The sequence below is a fragment of the Calliphora vicina genome, chromosome 1 (genome assembly GCF_958450345.1).
Source record: "Calliphora vicina chromosome 1, idCalVici1.1, whole genome shotgun sequence".
Lineage (NCBI taxonomy): Eukaryota > Metazoa > Arthropoda > Insecta > Diptera > Calliphoridae > Calliphora > Calliphora vicina.
Window position 1 is genome coordinate 19408574 of NC_088780.1, and position 22957 is coordinate 19431530.

Here is a 22957-nt window from a genome sequence, read left to right on the forward strand (position 1 = left end):
GAATTAAATAAATTTTGATTGAAATAACAAATAATTGAAAGCAAAGGAACCAGAAAACAAAAAATGTTTGGATTGAAATCACAAATAATTGAAAAATAGTTAGCAGAAATCAAGAAGTTTTTTTCGTTGTAAGAGAAATGTCTCATAAAATTATTAAAATTTAAATCTAGGATATTAAAGGAAAGTAAAATTTGAATATAAACCTTGAAATATAAAAACTACACCATTTCCAATTGTATTTCAGAAATTTCCAATTATATATCACAATTTCCATTTATATTTCAGAAATTTCCAATTAAATTTCAGAAATTTCTAATTGAATTTCAGAAATTTCCAATTATGTTTCAGAATTTTATATTTCAGAAATTTCTAATTGGAATGTTGATCCACAGTAATTTCTGTTTTATGGAATGGAGTTCTTGTTAAAACAAGCCATTAGTTTTAAATTATATCTTTAAAGTGTTTCCTTCCCCTTTTAAAATGTTAATTTTTTATGAAAAAAAAGTTATTTTAAAAATTTTACATCAGGATTTTTATTAGTAGTAATAGCATAATTAAAATGTATACATTATGGAATAATGTTTCTATCGCGGAGTTAATCAGGTATGTGATGAAAAACGATTTAGATGCAAAAACGATTTCAATTTCGTTTGAATCGTTTCATAATCCAAATATGCTTCAAAGGGAAGTTATCGAAATTTAATTTTCACATTAATTAAGGTAAACAAATGCAGAGTTGCTTTTAGCTATAAAAATGATTCGGAATGAAATAAAAATGGAATATGAAATCAATTGAAATTCATCACACCTAAATCGTTTTAGAGATTGATTTCAGTTTTGAAAACGATTGTTTTTCATCACATGCCTGAATGATTTTCTTAGAAACCTTTAAAATCATTAAACAAACGAAAAATGTAGAATTTATAAAATAAAGGTGTCCGTCGATAAAGTTAACAAGTGGAGGAGAAGAAGAAGAAATCATACTGGCCTGTCACACATTTCATTCGGAATGTTTTTAATTCCGTAGTTTCTGTTCCGTTTGATTTCGTTTTATATTCTTCAGAATCCGTGTTATTTATTAATTCTAAAAATATTTAATAATTCTGTATTTCTGAATTGAACTGAATGAAGTTTTTGGTTCAGAAATTTTAGAAAAACAAATAATTACAATGAGATTTTCAATTTCACTTTGAAAACTGAAAGAGGTTTTATTTCGAAAGCAATTTTCGTTTTACTTTTTCTGAAGAAGAGAAATACGGAATTAATTCCACTTTCGATCGGAATGGAATTGTGTGACAACCTAACCTTTTAAAATGGTTTTGTTTCTTAGTTTGCAATGAAGATAAAAGACGAATACTTCAGCAAAATTTCAAACCATTCAAAAACAATAGAATACAAATTATACAAACATTTTAATAGAGCTACATGTGACCAGGAAATACAAATTGTTTCAAAGCTGACAGAAAGTTCAATAACGACTTAATCATTAAGAAACGAATATAAAGGAAACAAATTAAGAGAATCCAACAAAGCATCTCTTGGAATTTATATTTTATTCCGCCCAGGTCGTGCATAGAACTTTTAAATAGCAGATTGACAAGGAAATGTTTTAGCTCATGCTAATTGTGTTAATTTTTCTTCGTCAAATACAGTAAATATTTTTGTTGAACTTTTTTCAGTAACCTAAGATTGGCTTTAACCCTACGGAGTACAAGGTCCACAGTACAAGTACCTTTTCACACATTCCCGTACTAAACACATTTAAATCTCAATAGAAACTAAACTATTGGTCGGATTGCTTTGACTTTTTTTTAAACGATTCTAGATAAAATTTCCTTGGAGTACATGTGGGGGGGGGCGGACCATCAAGGAATAATTTCAGTTTGAAAATGAAAAATGTCTCCAGGGACCTTCTCACTCGCCGGAGGGTTAAACAAACAAAAAAATACATTGAATCCTAAGACAGCACATTACAATAAAAATCGTTCCCATATACTGTCAACTCAGCGACAGCGGAAAGAACTCTAGAAAGCTTAGGAACTGTTGAAGCAACAACAATAAAATTAGAAAGAAATGGAATGCCAGAACTATAAAGAATTTTAAGATATTGGACAACGAAAATAAATCTAAAAAATTGATACTGTTCAATATATTTCGATATGAAATAAAAAAAGGTTTCTTGACACTGCTCGAATGGCTGCTCAAACTGCTAAAATTCGGAATTATTAAAAGATAATTAAAGAAATATGTATGCTGAAGCCATAGAGAAATGCACATACATAGATCGGATACTCTCAGGTCAAACACCTAACTGGGTTATCAAAAATCTAAGAGGTTAGAATTTATTAGTAAAAAAATCTATATAAAAAGAAAAACAACACTCGTATGTGTGATTATTTTGAATAATTTTTCTATGTGTATTTCTCTATGGTTAAAACTAAAGGCAACTATTTATTTGTAAGCCTTGAAATATTCAAGAAAAACTAAAAAGAAATCTACAAATCCTGGGGCCGAATTACCGCATATGATATGGAGTAAAATCGATCGTAATTTTCTTATTTGAGTACGGTAATTCGGTTTACGCTACTAAATGAACACTTTTCTCACTCAAAATAAAAATTTTGTTTAAAATAAACAAACCAAATGATTTAAAACAATTAATTTCTATTAAAACCAAAACTAAATTCGAAACAAAAAGCTAAATTCAAGATTTAAAGTCAAAAAAAAAAATATCAAAATCAAATAAAATTATACAGGTTTTTTTTAGTTTTTTTTTTCTTTGATATTTTACGTATTAAATATGGGTTGGTTTATTTAGAAAAATTATATAATAAAGTTATAATAAGTGTAGGTAATTTTGTTTGTTTTTCTCTTCGTAGATAATTTTAAACTTAAATATAAAGCATAAAATATAAAGAAATTAATAGAATTAAACTTAAAAAATAATAGAAAAAAAATTAAAAAATATATCACCTTGTAAAAATATGTATGTATTTCATAAATGGGTTTTTGTATTGTTTTTCTATACATTCGCTTGCAAAAAATATTTCAAAAACAAAACAATATTTAAATTAAAAGTAAAAGTAAGAATAAACATAGTTTGTATAATGTTTATAAGTATAATTAAAAATTATATAAAAGTATAAGTATTTTTAAATATTAGTTTTAACATATATAAATAGAATATATATGTTTATTATATATTTAATAATAATTAGGGGATTAAAGAAACATTTAGTGCGTTATAATGATGTTTTTATTATAAAAAAAAGATTTGTTTCAGTTTTGAAAACTTTCTTTCACAATTTTTGTTTTTTTTCAATTCTTTAGGTTTTTTTTCTTATATAAAACTTAAACAGTAACCATATAGAACAGTATAGTTTATTTAAAAGTATTTATTAAAAAAAGAAATAAACAAATTAATATAAAATAAACTAAATGACCCCTTTTTTTATAAACAAAAGTCTTGTTTACCAGTAACAAAACATTAACAAAAAATATATTTCATAAAAAAAATAAAATTAAATTAATAAAAACTATAGTTTATAAAAATCCAACATTTCCAGGGTCTTAACTAACAAACTAATAGAAAATTAATATAGAATGTTTACAATTCTAGTTTCAATTTCCTTTTCTTTTCTTTAAAAAAGTTTTTATATTTAAAAATAACATAGTAGCAGAAAGAAAAACTTAACTTAACAAACAAATGCTTAAAATCATAAAACTAAAACAGAAAATAATCAATAAACTTTAGTTTTATACAATTTTTTCTTTTATAATAAAAACAGGTAAAACTGGTAGCATTTTACAAAAATGTTAATATTATTATTATTATGATTTCATTTTGTATTATTATTATTGTTGTTTCTTACTTGGTTTTATATACTTTCTCGTTTTCTTTATTATTTTTTTTTATTTTCTTTATTTTTCATTTATATTTTTAAAAAATATATTTTGCCTCTTGTGTTGCAGTGTTTCATCTTTGTATTGGTTTTAGTTTAAACTTGGTTTCGTTTTTTTTTTAATTTTAAAGTCGTTTTTAAATGTTTAGGTATTTCTGAGTTCTTCCAAACCACCTGTGGGTTGGCCATTTTTCACATTTTCCAAAACTTTATTTACAAAATCGGTGCTACCGCCAGCAATAGCTAAACCTCCTGTAACGACAAAAAGAAAAATAAATAGAATTATTAAAAATGTGAATATAAAATGGCAAATAAAACAAAACGATTCCCTACCTTCATCTTAATTTGTTAGAAATATTGAAAATTAATTTATAATCAGTACTAAAATATTGAACAACTTATTTTTTTTAAACAAATTTTAGGTATAAAATGTTTGAAAAGTTTTTTAAGCTTGAAATTAAATCGAATTTTAGGAGTCTTACAAAATTTCTATTAAAAATTTGCTGTATTACTTTTCTAAAAAGGCAGACTTACAGAATTTACAGGAATTTTCACCCCTATCGGCAATATCATTTGAAATTTATGTTCCCATGAAATATTTAATTCCTTGAAGGCAAATTGCTATCGTAATATTCCCATGAACTTTTCAGTCACAATAGTTGATTTTGTTCGTAACAGCTGTTTATTGTTTACAAAATTCCATGGAAAAATTTGTCAACATGGAGAATTTTCTCACGTGAACAAAGTTATTGAACGAAAAATGGGAAAATGGAACATATTTCATGTAAAATATTCACCACTATAGTGAAAAACATGTGAAATTTATGTTCCCATATAAATATTCATTTCCCTTGAAGGAAAAATTGATATCATGATATTCCCATGAAATTTCATTCACAATAGTTGATTTTGTTCGTAACAGCTGTTTATTGTTTACAAAATTCCATAGAAAAATTTCACAACATGGAGAATTTTTTTAGGAGAACAAAGCCCATGAACGAAAAATGGGAATAGGGAACATATTTCATATGAAATATTGATTCGCTTTAGGGGGATTATCAATTTCTATCTACAAGATATATTTATCTCATGATCTATCAAGCATACACCCTCCCTCCATATTTTCTTTAGAATTTTGACTGCTATTATCCATCTATCTTTATATTTATCTCAATATGCAAATAATGACTAAATAGATACATTATTTGCATAAAAATAACCCTTAATAATGCATTTGGGGGTTCAAATTAAACATTTTTTTTAATATTTAAATAAAGGTTGGGCAAATTTGAGGTTATGAATTATAAATTGGCTTGTTTTTTATTTGACAGATTCAGTTTTATTGATAACAATGTAAAGAAATATGGAAATTAATAATTGCATAAAATGTCGGCCAAAATGTTAAATCACATTTTCAAAGACGCTTCGTTTATCTTGTCAATATAGCTCGGAATTTGAATTTGCAATGCATGAAATGTCTTTCAAATGTCCCCAGAGAAAATAGTCAAGCAGCATTAAATAACAAGAACTAGGCTGCCAATTAACATAGCCAAATCGAGAAATTACGCGACCGGGAAATTTCTCATGTAACAAGTGAATTATTTGGCCGGCTGTGAGGCTGTTGCGCCCTCTAGCTGATGAAGATCTACCTCTGGTGACCAAACAATTCAATTGTTGCATGAGAAATATCCCGGCCGTATAATTTTTCGTTTTAAAGCTCATTCTCAATACCTTGCTGTACAGCGGCAATGTTTTACTCATTACAGCCAAGTGTATTGTTTTGGTCGACTGTCAGCTACCGAACCGAGAGCCTCAATGCGATTAAATTCGGTCTCTGAAGGAGCCTGATTACGTGGAAAAGCTACTTGAATTTTACAAAGTGTATTGTTTTGGTCGACTGTCAGCTACCGAACCGAGAGCCTCAATGCGATTAAATTCGGTCTCTGAAGGAGCCTGATTACGTGGAAAAGCTACTTGAATTTTACAAAGTGATACAGTAAAATGTTCATACTTATGGAAATAACTTTTTACAATTACAATTCGTTATTCATGAGTACAGCATCATAACATTATTAAATGTTCCCAAGTTTATAAACAAAAGCTCGATAGAACGAAAGGGTTAACTGTCAATCAAATTGTCATACTGCGCTCACTTTTTGACATTTATCATGTATAGATTGACGCTTGAACAACGCTACCAATTTTTACATATTTACTTTGAAAATTAGTCAGCGATTCGCGCTGACTAACAACTGTTTTATCGCAAAATAGTGTTCATGAGTTTCATATTTTTGGCTTTGGAGTGAGACCAATCCACAACAGACCCTACAAACTCCATTACAACCAGAAAAATGCACCGTTTTTTAGCGGTTTACGCGCAGGTGGCAGCAGCGGTCCATGCTATCTATCCATGGCGCTATCTGTATTTGACGGGATCAAAAGGGTCCTATCTATTATGAGCATATACCGAAAGCAACTGATTCGTTTGAAGCGAGCATTGGCCGAAAAGCGCACACAATATGCGGCCAGACATGAAACGCTCGGCCAATTATCGAAAAAAAACGTATTTTAATAAAAAATATAACTTTTTCGTTTATTTTTTAAACAAAACTTTCTTATTATAACTTCCTTAAGTAATAAATCTTTCAAATTTGTTTCAAACTTGCTGTAATATTTAAAAAAAAAATACCAACTCACCTATAGCATGTTTATAAATTCTTTCAATTTGTTGTTCCACATCCTCGGCATTTTCGCCCACATTTTGTTTGCGATATTTCAAAGCAAGATTCTGTTTAATATCGCTAATAGCATTTATTAAACGTTCTGAAAAAGAAAAAGTAAAAAATAATTTAAAAAAATTATAAATAAACTCCACCATAAAATAAATACACGAAAAATGGAAGAATAGAGCGAATAAATCACAGATTAATACAGATATGAAACAAATGAAAGTTCACAAAAAAGTAATATTAAACCGTATGGTTATTTTGACGTTCTACAACCACTTTTCAATGGTTGTGGTTTGCAAAGCAAGAAAACCCTCTTTCCAAACCACAACCATTTCGACATTTTCGTTTGTTTTTCTATTGCCATATTACTGGAACCAGATGATTAATATCTGTGTAATCTGTGGAATAAATTTAAGAATTTAATATATAATTCTGCCAATAGAATTAAATTTGTCGCTCTTCTATTCCCATCTAGCTGTAATTTATGTTGTACACCTTGAACTAAACTTACTATGCTCGATTTCCAAACCATACAGCTTAATTTTATTGGCCTCATGTTGAGCCTTCTTTTTCAAACGGCAGGCCCGCGAAGCCAGTTTATTTTTCTCTTTGCGTGACTTGGGTCTCACATTGAAGGGCAGTTCGGACACGGGAGTCATATCGTTAATGGTGCGACTTAAACGATCTAGTTCTTTGCCTATATTGTGTAATTTACGAGGATTAGGAGTCAAGTCATTGCCATCACCTTTGCGTGCTTTGCCACTATGCTGTAATGAGAAATTAACATTGAAAAAGCAAAACATATTAGTAAAATTCTTTTGTTCTGATTTTAATAATTTAAATCACCTTATACACCTTTATGCCTCTAACAGAACAATTAGGACTAAATACCGGATCGGTGACCTCATTCAAAATATGAGGATCTTCCAATTTCGACTGGAACACCAAACGTTTGCCTTTGGGTCCTTTGGCCTGTACATTGTACTGCCAAAAGAATCTCTCTTTACCTTTTGATGAGGACAATTGGTTACTACTCGTGGAATTCGAACGGCCATGTAGGGTGGAACTATCATCTTCATTATCGGAACCATTGTCCGAGGAGCAGTCGTCATAGTGATCACTATTGTAATCGGTTGAAATGTCATCGTCATCATCTTGCGAGTAGTCATGGCCATCGGGTGACAAAACACTGGCGGTACTCAGGGATGAGAATGACTCGGCTTCGGCCAAGGAACTGGTAGAAAGTAAATGCTGTCTTGGTTCTCTACGCATCCAAATGTCGGCGGGTCCTAAATGTGTGGGCGCCGACGAGGATAATCTGGATATTGTGTTGCCTTGTTCATTGGCCTGATAGAATTGCTTGCGAGCACTATTCACGCTTATCACAGGAGCATTCGAGGATGCTGAACTAATGTTGGCACCATTTGTACTACCAAAACCACTGCTGCCACTGCTGGGACTCAAAGCATTGGTGGTCATTAGGAGACCATGGTTAGCGGGTACCGAGTGGCCCAACAGTGCAGACGAATTGTTGCGATCGGGTGATATGGAGAAACCTTTTTTCAGCAGCTCTTGCATGTTGCGTGACTTAACCTGACTCTGTTGGTATTGTGAACGATTGGCATGAGGTGGTGGTGGCGTTATGGAATTCATTTGTAAAGGTGAATGAGAAGGCTGGAAAAGGAAAAACGAAATTCATAAAATTTGTTTCAAAATATGGAAATTTAAAAAAAACTTACTAGACTACCGGGTGAAAAGTTGCTATTGTGTTGTTGTTGTTGTTGTTGTTGCTGTAATTGATGTTTATTTGGTGTACTGTGATAAATTTCATATGGACTAGAGGAACTTTGATGATTTTGTTGTTGTTGCTGCTGCTGCTGTTGGATTTGCATTGCATTTGTTTGGTTGGAGTTGCCGTTGCCATTACCTCCTTCACCGCCCGCATTAGAGTTCTGCATCGATTGTAATTGCGAGAATTGTTGTAGCTGTTGATGTTGTTCCTGTTGCTGTTGTTGCAAGAGTTCCATGGGTGGTCCCATACCCGGCGAAGGCGTACTAGATTGTGCGGCTGCATGCAAAGACGGTGATAATAAATGAAACGAGTGACCACCATCATCATGAGAACCCGACGACGGTAAAAAGTCCTCCAAGTTGCCTATATCTTCTAAATTGCCTATATCACCTTCAAAATCCCCAAAAGCCGTATTATTTACATCCGTCTTATCCAGCGGAAAGATATAATTCTCGTCTATGGAAAAGGGTTCGTGTTTGGTGGAAATAGCACTGCCTATATCGCTCCACATGGAATTGGTGGCCAGATTTGAGTCGTACATCAGAGATGAGGAATCATCTGCATTGGCGGTGGAATTGAGAAAGGTAACCACCCCAGTTATATCAGTAGAAGTGGACATATTTAGATTATTGGAGTTACCACTGCCACTACTGCCGCTGCCAGCGCCATTACTACCCACTGAACCGTTGTTATTACTAAGAGGCGATGAAGGATCTTGATTGTAGAAGGGTGATGTTAGGGAGGCGCTAGAATTCTGTCCGGAATTAAGACTCTGTGAGGCGGCAGCAGCACTTAAGCTGACATCTTGCAGCAGTGAAGGCGACAAAGAAGCATCTAGAACATCCAAAGCATAATCGGAATAATCAGACAACAAACCATTATGTTGCTGCTGATTTTGTTGCTGTTGCTGCTGTTGTTGTTGCTGCTGCTGCATATTGGCTGAAGAAGACATCATGCTATTCATATGTTGCTGGTGCTGTTGCTGCTGAAGATTCTGTTGCTGATGATGCAATAAATGACTAAGAAATGGACTGCTGGTGGGATGATGGTGTGCCTCGTCTTGATAGGGATTATGACTTTGATTTGGATTATTACTACGTGGTATACTGATGGCATTCGTTAGCATAACATTACTACCGCTATTACCACCACTGCCACTACTACTGCTGCTGTTGTTGTTGTTGGTTGGTGTGAATAGAGAATTTGTGCCAATACCTCCGCCGTTGCTTGTGTTCGTAAAAGTGGCTGCAAATAATGCTGTGGCCGATCCTACGCTGCTTGTTAAACCCAACGAATACAAATCGTATTTCAGTGGATTACTGCTATTGGAAGAGGTGTCGAATAATTCTGTCGACATGGGAAATAATTGATTTTCTGTCATTGTATTTTAAAATTTAAAGAGTTTATTGCAAAACTCTTTATTTTTATGTTGTGTGCTGGGGCTTTTTGGAACCAAAGCCTTTTGCTGTTTTCCGTTATGTTTGTTGTTAAGCCCACCCGCAATTTATTTGGGGCTTGACCTCTTAGGAGGTCTTTTATTTGAAAGCGAAACTACTTTTAGGGCTGCTGGTTTGTTGCACAAACTAAAAAGAAAAGAAAGGAAACATAATTATAGTTTGGTGTATAAAAATAATCAGTGTTTATATTTTAAATAAAAATTTATAAAGTTTTTTAGAAAAATATAAAATTTCATTGTAAATTGGTTGAAAAATCTATAACAATGCAGAGATTTCGAATGCTTTTATATTGTGGAATTAAACTGAACTAGAATATGAACTAGAACTGAACTAGAACTGAACTAGAACTGAACTAGAACTGAACTAGAATTAAACTAGAACTGAACTAGAATTAAACTAGAACTGAACTAGAACTGAACTAGAACTGAACTAGAACTGAACTAGAACTGAACTAGAACTGAACTAGAACTGAACTAGAACTGAACTAGAACTGAACTAGAACTGAACTAGAACTGAACTAGAACTGAACTAGAACTGAACTAGAACTGAACTAGAACTGAACTAGAACTGAACTAGAACTGAACTAGAACTGAACTAGAACTGAACTAGAACTGAACTAGAACTGAACTAGAACTGAACTAGAACTGAACTAGAACTGAACTAGAACTGAACTAGAACTGAACTAGAACTGAACTAGAACTGAACTAGAACTGAACTAGAACTGAACTAGAACTGAACTAGAACTGAACTAGAACTAGAACTGAACTAGAACTGAACTAGAACTGAACTAGAACTGAACTAGAACTGAACTAGAACTGAACTAGAACTGAACTAGAACTGAACTAGAACTGAACTAGAACTGAACTAGAACTGAACTAGAACTGAACTAGAACTGAACTAGAACTAGAACTGAACTAGAACTGAACTAGAAATGAACTAGAACTGAACTAGAACTGAACTAGAACTGTAGCAATCTATTATACTACTGCTATTTAATTTTGCATTAATGAAATTATATTTCATTAACTCCCTTTATGATTAAATTATATAAAAATAATTGTAACGACGCATTAGATTAATCCAATTTAAATTCTCAGCTGCTTTAAATGTTGCAACCAGTCGAGACATTTCCATCATACAGTTTGTACAACATTTTTTTTTTATTACAATAATTATAATTTAAAAAAAATAAGAACAATATAATAATCTTAAATCAAATGCCCCAGACAATGGTCTACTTACAAATAAGGACAACTTGCATTTTAATACTTTTTAATAAAAAAAGAAAATGATAATTATCAATATCAATATAAAACATTTTAAATTTTAAATAAAACTTAAAAAGTTTTAACTTCCGTTTTAAAACTTAGTTCAAATTGAAAAAGGGGTTCAGGGCAAATCAATTTCCAAGGGTCATACATATAATGTCTATAATATAAAATTAGTTTATTTTAATTAAATATGATTAGATTTACATTTTCTTTGTTGCAATACAGTCTTCAATAATTTCGTCTTAAATTATTATTTTTGTTTTGTCTAAATTACTTGTATTTGTTTTTATTTTTTTTTAAATACAAAAACACTTTAAAAACGTGTTTCAACTCGTGCCATACTTGAGTATTGAAAAAAAAGTAATAATAAATATTTCCAAACAATTACACTTAAAAATTGTCTACAATTAGTTTTAAAAACAATTGGGTGGCGGGAACTGGCAAAAGCTGAGTCCATGTATTGGAAAAATGCAAAACAACACAGAAAAATCCCTAGACAAAGAGACAGTCATATAAACAATTTGACAGACAAGTATCTCTCAATACAAAAACAAAACAAAAAAATGCTAGTACCACCATCAAGCCAGTCAATATAGACAGACATTTGTCTATCTTTTGGTAAATATTCTAGACAAGTGACAACCAGATTGTTATCGGGCGAGCTGTGGACGTGTTGAAAACATACACAGCCACAACAATAAAAAAAACAAATTTAAATTACAAAGCGCTCATGTTTGCAACAATTTGCAACTTAAAAGATTTGCAAAATTGTTAATGTATTAACAAATTGTGTAAATAAAATATTTTTTTACTTGTTTGTTTTATATTTAATGAGCTTTAACAGACAAAGAATTATATAAAAACAAATAATTTTAATTATATATTTACACTAGTAAATGAGTGTGAAGTTATTTTTTAAAAAATTGTTTATAATGGAGGAAATTGAAAGGGGGTACTAAGATTTGAACTAGAACAGAACTAGAACAGAACTAGAACAGAACTAGAACAGAACTAGAACAGAACTAGAACAGAACTAGAACAGAACTAGAACAGAACTAGAACAGAACTAGAACAGAACTAAAACAGAACTAGAACAGAACTAGAACAGAACTAGAACAGAACTAGAACAGAACTAGAACAGAACTAGAACAGAACTAGAACAGAACTAGAACAGAACTAGAACAGAACTAGAACAGAACTAGAACAGAACTAGAACTGAACTTGTATTAAAATAGAGCGAATCTATTAAATATTTACTAAAATATATATCCTGCGTATTCAGTCTGATCAGTTTAAATAACTTATAGTAGAGTACATCATTACTGTTAATTTTATTTTGTTTTTTGCAAAGTAATGTACAAGACAAGGGCTCTTAAAAGGGGCGTTAAAATGTATGATCACTTTATTATTTTTGTTATTATCAGACTCATATGCAAATACACACATGATGCAGCACGTTGTATCAGACTCTCATACATTCTCAATTAGTTAGCCATAAGAGAAAAAGCAAATTGCATTAGTAAATATTTAAATATTTGCGCGGGCTTTTGATTGAAGTGCGCTTTTTGCTTGGACTTTGAACGTCTCGTTGCTGTGAGATGTGGAAAATATCAGTATGAAATATTGAATATTAAAAGAGTTAAAAATGTCTGCTACATTTACATATATAAATAAATCGATATTCCAGACTTCAAATGTCAAATGACATTTGTCAAAATTCTTAAAAGATCAACAAAGTTGGGAAATTTCGAAAGTTTTTCCCAACTTTTTTTATGAATGTCACAGGTTATCATGGGTTTTATTTCAACAGTCCCAGATGATGACAATCTCATCTGAATGGGGAAAATTTTCAACTGGGAATTTTTTCTATTAATCAATTCAAAACGGAAACTGTTCGTTTTCTTGTCTTCTTAAAAAAAAACTCAGCAGGGGTTAAGCTATGTATTTAATTAAATTGTATGGTTTATTTATTAATAAAACAGTTATTATTATTTCTCTCTCCCTTGCGCTCTGTCAGTCTTGTAATAAGAGTATAATAACTTTTGTAAATATGAAAAATGTAACTAAAATGTTAATATTTTATGGTAATTTTATGATTATTGATTGTTAAACAAATACCGTTAACTTAAAATACATAAACAATGAAAAGTTAATACAGTGAAAACTTGTAATAAAGGTCGGTTCATGTCAGTTCAAGTGACAGTTATAATTGGCTAAGAACAACTTTTGTAGACTGAACTCAAATCGAACTAGAATCTGAACTGGAATCAGAACTGGAATCTGAACCAGAACTGAACTAGAAGAGAACTAGAACAAGAACTAGAACCGAGCTAGAATTGAATTAGAACTGAACTAGAACTGAACTAGAACTGAACTAGAACTAGAACTGAACTAGAACTGAACTAGAACTGAAACTATAACTGAACTAGAACTGAAACTATAACTGAACTATAACTGAACTATAACTGAACTAGAACTGAACTAGAACTGAACTAGGACTGAACTAGAACTGAACTAGAACTGAACTAGAACTGAACTAGAACTGAACTAGAACTGAACTAGAACTGAACTAGAACTGAACTAGAACTGAACTAGAACTGAACTAGAACTGAACTAGAACTGAACTAGAACTGAACTAAAACTGAACTAGAACTGAACTAGAACTGAACTAGAACTGAACTAGAACTGAACTAGAACTGAACTAGAACTGAACTAGAACTGAACTAGAACTGAACTAGAACTGAACTAGAACTGAACTAGAACTGAACTAGAACTGAACTAGAACTGAACTAGAACTGAACTAGAACTGAACTAGAACTGAACTAGAACTGAACTAGAACTGAACTAGAACTGAACTAGAACTGAACTAGAACTGAACTAGAACTGAACTAGAACTGAACTAGAACTGAACTAGAACTGAACTAGAACTGAACTAGAACTGAACTAGAACTGAACTAGAACTGAACTAGAACTGAACTAGAACTGAACTAGAACTGAACTAGAACTGAACTAGAACTGAACTAGAACTGAACTAGAACTGAACTAGAACTGAACTAGAACTGAACTAGAACTGAACTAGAACTGAACTAGAACTGAACTAGAACTGAACTAGAACTAGAACTGAACTAGAACTGAACTAGAACTAGAACTGAACTAGAACTGAACTAGAACTGAATTAATGTCAGATTTGATGTATCTATTGTTTGAAATGAAAATGAATAAGTCCCTTTTTAGGAGTCTCCACAGTTAACAGTTATCTTGACCATAAATATGTTAACTGGTTTGCCTTGAGTTTTAAGAGCAAAACAACAATAAAAACACATGTCTGCATTAGTGGAAAACCATAAAAAATACATAGAGGCGACAAAAAACTTACAGAAATATGGGTGTGGGTTCCAATAACAAACAAAATATTTTATAACAAATTAAAGGTGTTTTTTACATTGATTTTTTTTATAAATTTTGCAAACAATACAATTTGTTACATTTTATAAGATAATAATAGATAGAAATAAATTTATCAATAAAATTTGTGACAAAATTACATTAAAATGAAGTCATAATAATGTTTCTGAAGATGTTATTTATTATAAAAAAAAACAATATTTGTTTTAAAAATGGTAAAGAAGGATACCCTCTAAACCTAATCTCTATTATTTAAAATTTGAATTTTGACAAAATGAGGAAAAACTATGAAACTAATAAACTTTGAAATAAGAAAATTATAAACACAAGTGTAGAATAGAAATCATATTAAATTTTATTCAAAATTCAGCAAATTATTAAAATTTTCAATAATAAATTAAATAAAAAAAATGTTTGTCTAAAAACACATGTTAACACAATTTCAATAACTCATTAAATATGTCAAATTTGAATACAGACATACACATTTCATTTAAAATTGAAACTGACATAAAAATCGCCAAAGCATGGTATTTGAAAAATTGTAAGTTGTCATAAATTAAAATGAAATTTCTTTGTTATCAATACTTATTAATTCCTAGTAGAATTTGTTTTCAAAAATAGTTTTTTTTTATATTATTGTTTTAATAATTTGCGGTGTTATTATTATGATTTTTTGTTTATACTGTTTTTGTTTGATTATTATGATAACTATTCTTCATTTTGTTTTGTTAACTAAATTTGTTTTTAAAAATCTTGGATTATTTGTTGTTGTGTCCAGGTTATAAAGTTTTTTTTTTCACAAAATTTGTTTGCAAAACAAAAACAATCCAATTGTTAAAAAAATTTTAATAATAATAAAGAACACTCCAAGAAATTGTATAATATAGAAATAAAAAATAAATAAACAAGATTAGTTTCTGGATATTCAGGTCGCAAAATAAATTTAAAATCAAAATATTTAAAGTACCTGCATAGATTAAATTGATTAAACGTATTTTATTTAAATTCAAAATTTATTTATGAGTTTGTTTGTGGTGTTTGTTTTAAGAATGATGAAATTAAAAAAGATATTTCAATACAGTGGGAGAGAATATGTCAAGCTTTAAAAGCACATGGCAAAAAATCACAATACAATTCAAAATATTGGTTTCGTTTAGCCTTAAAAAATAAAGTTTCGTTAGGTTTTTAAAATACACAAAAATAAATAAGCAGCTAAACATTTCTATTAGTTTTGGTTTAAAAATAAAAGTTTCGTTAAGTTTTAAAAATAAACCAAATTATAAAATTCTTCTTGATTTTAAAAGATGCTTATGCATATTAAACGTATTTAACATAATCTCCGTTAAAAAGTTTTCGGTTTCGAAAATAAAGTTTCGTTAAGTTTTAAAAATAAACCAAACTTAAAAATTCTTCTTGATTTTAAAAGATGCTTATGCATATTAAACGTATTTAACATAATCTCCGTTAAAAAGTTTTTGGTTTAAAAAATAAAGTTTCGTTAAGTTTTTTAAATAGACGAAAATAGAAAATTTCTTAAGGATTTAAAAGAATCTCAACTGAGTAAAACAAATATGCAAGCAAATAATTTCTAGAAGTTTTGGTTTGGAAAAAAAAGTTTCGTTAAGTTTTAAAAATTGTTCGAAATAAGAAAATTATTCATGATTTCAAAATAAGCATATGCTGGTTCTACGAATATAAAAAAATCCCTCCTCAAATGCGTTTGGTTTCGAAAATAAAGTTTCGTTAAGTTTTAAAAATTTTTCAAATTAAGAAATTTTTGTAGATTTTAAAACAATATTATTATGCATGTTCAATAAATATAAAAAATCTCTTGTTAAATACTTTTGTTATAAAAAATAAAGTTTCGTTAAGTTTTTTAAATTCACAAAAATAAAAAAATTCTTAACAATTGTAAAGAATATCAACTAAGTAAAACAAATATGCCAGCAAATTATTTTTATTGCCATTGCTTTGAAAAATAAAGTTTCGTTAAGTTTTAAAAATTTTCCAAAATAAGAAATTTTTGTACATTTTAAAACAAGCTTATGCATGTTTAACGAATATAAAAAAATATCTTATCAAATACTTTTGGTTTAGAAAATAAAGTTTCGTTAAGTTTTTTCAATACACAAAAATAAAAAATTGCTTAATCAATTCAAAGAACCTCAACTAAGTAAAAAAATATAACAGCAAATAATTTATATTGGCAATGGATTGAAAAATAAAGTTTCGTTAAGTTTTAAAAATTGTCTTAATTAAGAAATTCTTTTTGATTTCAAAAGAAGCTTATGCATATTATACGTATTTAACAATATCTCCGTTTAAATGTTTTTGGTTTTGAAAATAAAGTTTCGTTAAGTTTTTTAAATTCACAAAAATAAAAAAAATCTAAACAATTCTAAAGAATATCAACTTAGTAAAACAAAGATGCAAGCAAATAATTTCTAGAAGTTTTGGTTTTGAAAATAAAGTTTCGTTAAGTTTTTTAAATTGTCCAAAATAAGAAATTTTTGTAGATTTTCTAACAAGCATTTGTATGTTTTATTAATAAACAAATATCTCAGTTAAAATGCCTTTGTTTAAGAAAAAAAAGTTTCGTTAAGTTTTTTAAATAAACAAAAATAAACAAAATTGTTATGAATTCCAAAGAACTTCAACTAAGTAAAACAAATATGACAGGGAATCTTTTAAATTAACAGTGATTTGGAAATTATGGTTTCGTTAAGTTTCATAAATAGAGAAAAATAAGACAGTTTTTAAACCTAAAATAGGTATAAAAATTTAGAAATTAATTTTAATTTAGAAAATAAAATATTATTTTTGTGTGCTTAATTACAATTCACACTGTAATAATACCTAACTTAACACCACACTAAACAAATAAATTATTAAACTTAAAAAAAAGAAGTTATTCCAAACCAAAACAATCTAAAAACATAAACACTCAGAGAAAAGAACTCTACACTTTAGTCATACTCACTCACATGTTTCTTTTATCGTGCAAAATAACAACAACAACAACAATTACAAAAAAAACGTGTAAATATAAAAACAAAATTAAAAGTAATAACGAAAAAACAGCAAATAAATGTGAGAATTTATGTAGGTATATTTATTTATTTGAGTGTATGTATGTACTATAGATATTTGAGTTTGTATATAGTAAGTATGTACGTGCAATACATAGTATATTACACAGTTATTAACCATACTCAAGGTCAAAAGTGTTTATTTTGTTCGAGAATTTGTTTTTGTCTTAAATTTTATCATAGTTTCTGTTTTATTTTTGATATTTGGCTTTCGTTTTGATTGTAGTAGTATGTATGTATAGCCGACTGACTCAATTGTTTGTAAAAGTTGGTGGAGAGCGAATTAGAAGAAAATGACTGACAGCTTTTTTGTTTTTTAGTATAACAATAATAATAATAACAAACATTTTGTTTTCGCCATATAAACAAATAAAAACAACAAAGAAGAAAATGAAAAAAAGTGAATGTAAAATTAAAAAAAATAATAAAATACAAGATAAGCTTTTTTTATTGCTGTGTTTTTTATACATTTGTGTAAAAAAAAACAGATAATTTGTTAATATGTAGCTATAAAATACAGAAACACTTAGCAAAATTAAACACTCGAATAAAAATATGAGTATTTCACAAAACCATATGATTGCTGTTCACATTTGAAGAGAAAAAGAGACAGAGAATTCACTAAATACATCACTTAAATGCAGTATTGCCAGATTTTAATATTTTATGGGCATTAAACTGATTTTTCAATAAATAGATACTGGACCCAAAGTTTACATTCATTGTACAAGAACTAAAATAGCATAATCAGGCGATCTGGAACTATCTGAATTTCATATAATTTCTAAACATTTTATGATTGTCACAAAAACGTAAGAGGTTTAGGAGAGATTATCAGATACGTTATTTGATATATATTTCTAATATTTGATAAATTCCAATATTATTGCTTGTGCAAGAAGCTCCACCCTCCTCAGAATTTTCGAGAACAAAATCAAATTATGAATAATTTTGTTATAAATTCTTCCAATCTGATTTATTATATTAGAAATTTTTAAATATATTAGAAATTTAAAAAAAAAAAATAAGTTATGTTGTTATTGTTTTACAACATAAATAAATATTATTCAAATTGTAATTGATTAAGTATATGCCTTCTAAAACCATTATTTTTTAATGAAATATCTTGAATTCTAACATAAACCATTTTTTAAATCCCAAAAAAACATTAATTTGACATCAAATAAGCCTTTTTTATTAACTGTCTAACATGACGTATGATTAATATTAATTATGACTTATTTTATATTTTTCACCATAATTGTCAAATTTTTAATAAAATGTTTAAAATGTTAATAGTGTTTTATGCTCTAGACTTGCAGTTTTATATATATTTCATAGTTAAATTCTAAGGTTTTCATACGTCCCTCGTATTTAGCTTTAAAGTCAAAAACTGTCTAACATGACGTATGATTAATATTTATTATGACTTATTTTACATTTTTAACCATAATTGCCAATTTTTTAATAAAATCTTTAAAAGGTTAATAGTGTTTTATGCTGTAGACTTGCAGCTTTATATCTATTTCATAGTTAAACTCTAAGGTTTTCATACATCCCTCGTATTTATCTTTAAACTCAAAAATAGAATTATTTTTTCAAAAATATTTCACATTTGCATAAAACTTCACAATTTTTAACATAGAAATACGTCTTTTTTAATAAATACATAACATGACGTATGATCAATATTAACTATGATTTAATTTTTATTAAAATGCTCAAGACTTGTAACTATTTCCTTATAGAATTCTAAATTTTTCATAACTTGCTCGTATTTGTGGAGTATCTTTGAAAAACAAAAAAAATGCCGCTAAAGCTCACCAAAGCTTATAGTGAATGTGTTCCATCGGTTTTAATGTGCGACAGATGGTTTGTGCAGTTCAGAAATGGTGATTTTAACACTGAAGAAAGACAAATATCGCCCATGCCAGCCAAAAAAGTTTGAAGACCAAGAATTGCAGGCATTACTCCATGAAGATTGTTGAAAAACTCATCAATAGCTTGCAAAATAATTGGGAACTACTCAAACAGCAATTTCAAAACGTTTGCGAACAGCAGGATTCATCCAAAAGCTGGGAAATTGGGTACCATGCGAATTGAAGCCGAGAGGCCTTTAAAGATGATTTTGCATGTCCGAAATGATGCTTGAATGATATAAAAGAAAATCTTTTTTGCACCAAATTATTACTTTAAATGAAAAATGGATCCATTACGATAACCCGATGTGTAAGAGATCGTATGTGGATCCCGTCCAACCAGCCGAATCGATACCAAAGCCAAATATCCATGGCACTAAGGTAATATTATGTATTTGGTGGGTCCTTTCTATTATGAGCTGCTGACATGTGACCAGACCATCACAGGGAACCTGCACCTTAACGCAACTGATTCATTTGAAGCGATTATTTGCCGAAAAACGCTTAGAATATGCGGCCAGACATGAAACATTAATATTCCATCATCACCACGCTCGGTCACATGTTGCAATACCTGTTAAAAACTATTTAGAATGAAGTGGTTGGGAAGTTTTGCCTCACCCGCTTTATAGTCCAGACGTGCCCCATCCGACTACTATTTGTTTCAATCCAAGCAGAACGCTCTCTCTGGGATACGTTTCACTTTAAAACAGAGTATCCAAAATCGGCTTTGTTCTTGGTCTCAAAAGATAAGCAGTTCTTTTGACTCGAAATCCATATGTTGCCAGAAAGATGGGATAAGGCCATAGCTAACAATGGCCAATACTCTGTTTTAATTTATATTGTACAAATGTTTCAAAATAAATGCTAATAATTTAAAAAAAATACCGCATTTTTAAGTCTGGACACAAAATACTTTGAGAAATATCATAAAACAAACCAATGTATTGAGGGAGGTTCTACAAAAAGTATAATTGATTTTCATCCAAATCCATAATCATTTCTAAACATTGTGTAATTTTTTACTATTTAAGTTAAATTTATTAAGTTTATTTTGCGTTTAAACCTAAATTATTAATATTAAATATAAAGCCAAATTATGAAAAAAAAATGTCCAGGGAGTTTTTTCCCTTTTCTTATTTTTGAATAGGAAAAATGGGAAAAGGAAAAAAAAACTTCCGGGGAATTATTATTTATAATTGTTTTAATGTTTCTCAAATTATTTCTAATTGCCCAATTCACAACTGGTGTTGTAGCGTTGTATGTCGTAAATATTTTTCAAACAAATTTTTCGAAACAAAAACAAAACATTAATAAAAAAAATTACGACATACAACGATACAACGCTACAACACCAGTTGTGAATTGGGCAAATATTTCTAAAGAAATATTTAAAATTTTATGAATTTATCACCAAATTTACACAAATACCATCTGGTAGCTTTGAATTCATCACTTGTTTTGATTTCGGTTTGTTTATAAACAACTACAAACAATAATAAAGAGACAGGGAGAGACAGAGAGAGAGAGTGAACAATGAAATGAGACAGCCAGACATTTTAGTGAATATTAAGTGTTTTTGTTTTCTTATTAATTCTTAACAATAAGAAATCAAAAGAAAAAAGCTTTTTCTAACAAGCTTTTATAATTTTGTTTTGATGATAGAACACATTTTTTGTGTTATTATTATTATTTATTTGTGTCTGTTTTGTTATTGTTGTTGCTGTTGTACGCGGTGAGAATAGAATTTAAAAAGTGATTTTTTTTTGTTTACATTTTTGTGTTCTTCTTCTTCTTGCGGGTTGTGGGGGTATTTATTATTGTTGTTCTGTTTTTGACTAAAGTAAGAGTAAGAGGCAGGAAGAAGAATTTATAAAGATTTGTTATACAAAGTACCTATGTGTAGTATATTAAAACAACAATAACAACAATAATAAAAATATTAATAATACTACCTATATCTAGTATAATTTGTTTATACATATATATACATACTTATGTACATAAATATAATATACATAGGTATATAATAGTTTTTTTTATATGTTTGCTTGTATGTCTGTATATCAGCGAAATGCAATGAGCTCTCAAATGAGCTCTCTTGTTTTTATTTTCACATGTACGCAAGCATACACATTGTATAAAAACAGTCAGTCTCGCATGAGCATTGATAGAAGCAGGCTGTGTTACGCTTTTATGCTTGTTTATTTCATTATTTCAGCTATTTGTTTTTGTTTTTGCCAGAGAATAATTCTCAACTCATACAACTACAATATCTAAAAACTGTAGTGGTGTGAGTTTGCATTTCGCTGCTGTATATTAAGTGTTTTATTATTGTTGCTGTTGTTGGTTTTTCGGTTTTGTTTTCACTTTGGCTCTTGTTATTGTTTTTATTACAAATTTATTAATATTGTTGTTGTTATTGTTATATTTTCGTAGAATTTTCATGTTTTTTTGTTGTTGTTGCTGATGTTACTCTGTTTGCTGTGTATGACGGCAGTGATAATAATAAATAAAAGTACCTACGAGTACAAATGTACTTAAAACAATTTTGTTTTGCTTGTATCTACTATTTTGTTTGCCATAATTGAAAGGCAGCTATTTAAAGAAATTGTTAAAGAAACCAAAATGTTTATATTAATTTTAATTCAATTTAAATTGTTATTAAAATTAAAATTTATTGGAAAATAAAATTTAAAAAAAGAAAACGTTCAATCAAAGAACTAAATTTTAAATGTAACCAAAGAAAAGCTTTTAAATTTCTGAAAAATAGAAAAAAATTTCTAAAGCATAAATTTGTAATAGGTAGGTATAAATCAAAATGATTCTATTACGAAAAAATAAAAAAAATTAAAGCTTTTTAAAAAAGCTTTATAAATTCTGAACAAAAAAATATATTTTTTATGATTGTATCAAAAAAGTTCTAAAATATGCATAAATTTAAGCTTTCACATTATTTATAAAATAAATTCCAGAAAAAGCTTTAAGAATTGTTCATTTTCTGAGTACCTACCTAGTTGTCTATTATCCTATTATCTGAGTTTGTTAAAAAAGCTTTATAAATCCTGAAAAAATCAATTTTAATGATTATATCAAAAAAGCTCTAAAATAAATGCATTTAATAAATAAGTTTTACATTATTTATAAAATAAATTCCAGATAAAGCTTTAAGAACTGATATTTTTCTGATTTGATAACTAAAAAGCTTTATAATAACAAAATGAAAAAAAATCTTTAAAAATGTTTAGAAACTAAAAAAAATTCTTAAAAATGTAGTAGTGAAAATTGTTTAAATAGGAATACAAAAACTAAACATTAAAAAAAAAGTTTTTTTTTTCTGATTTTATCTAAAAAGCTTTAAAATTAAAAACTTTTAAATAACAAAATGAA

The 22957-nt window shown here is 28.9% G+C and overlaps 1 protein-coding gene across 4 annotated transcripts in view; it reads right to left on the reverse strand.

Moving 5' to 3' along the window:
* Nucleotides 1–4008: 4008 nt before the first annotated feature.
* The window catches only part of REPTOR (repressed by TOR), a 57084-nt gene continuing 38135 nt past the window's right edge, over nt 4009–22957 (reverse strand). For all 4 annotated transcript variants that reach the window (XM_065500259.1, XM_065500212.1, XM_065500169.1 and 1 more), the window contains 5 exons: nt 8371–10006; nt 7478–8305; nt 7143–7398; nt 6600–6725; nt 4009–4154 (listed from right to left, as the gene is read on the reverse strand). In XM_065500259.1, the coding sequence (XP_065356331.1) occupies nt 4048–4154; nt 6600–6725; nt 7143–7398; nt 7478–8305; nt 8371–9804 (2751 nt within the window). In that variant the 5' untranslated portion in view covers nt 9805–10006 and the 3' untranslated portion in view covers nt 4009–4047. The remainder of the gene's footprint in view (nt 4155–6599; nt 6726–7142; nt 7399–7477; nt 8306–8370; nt 10007–22957) is intronic.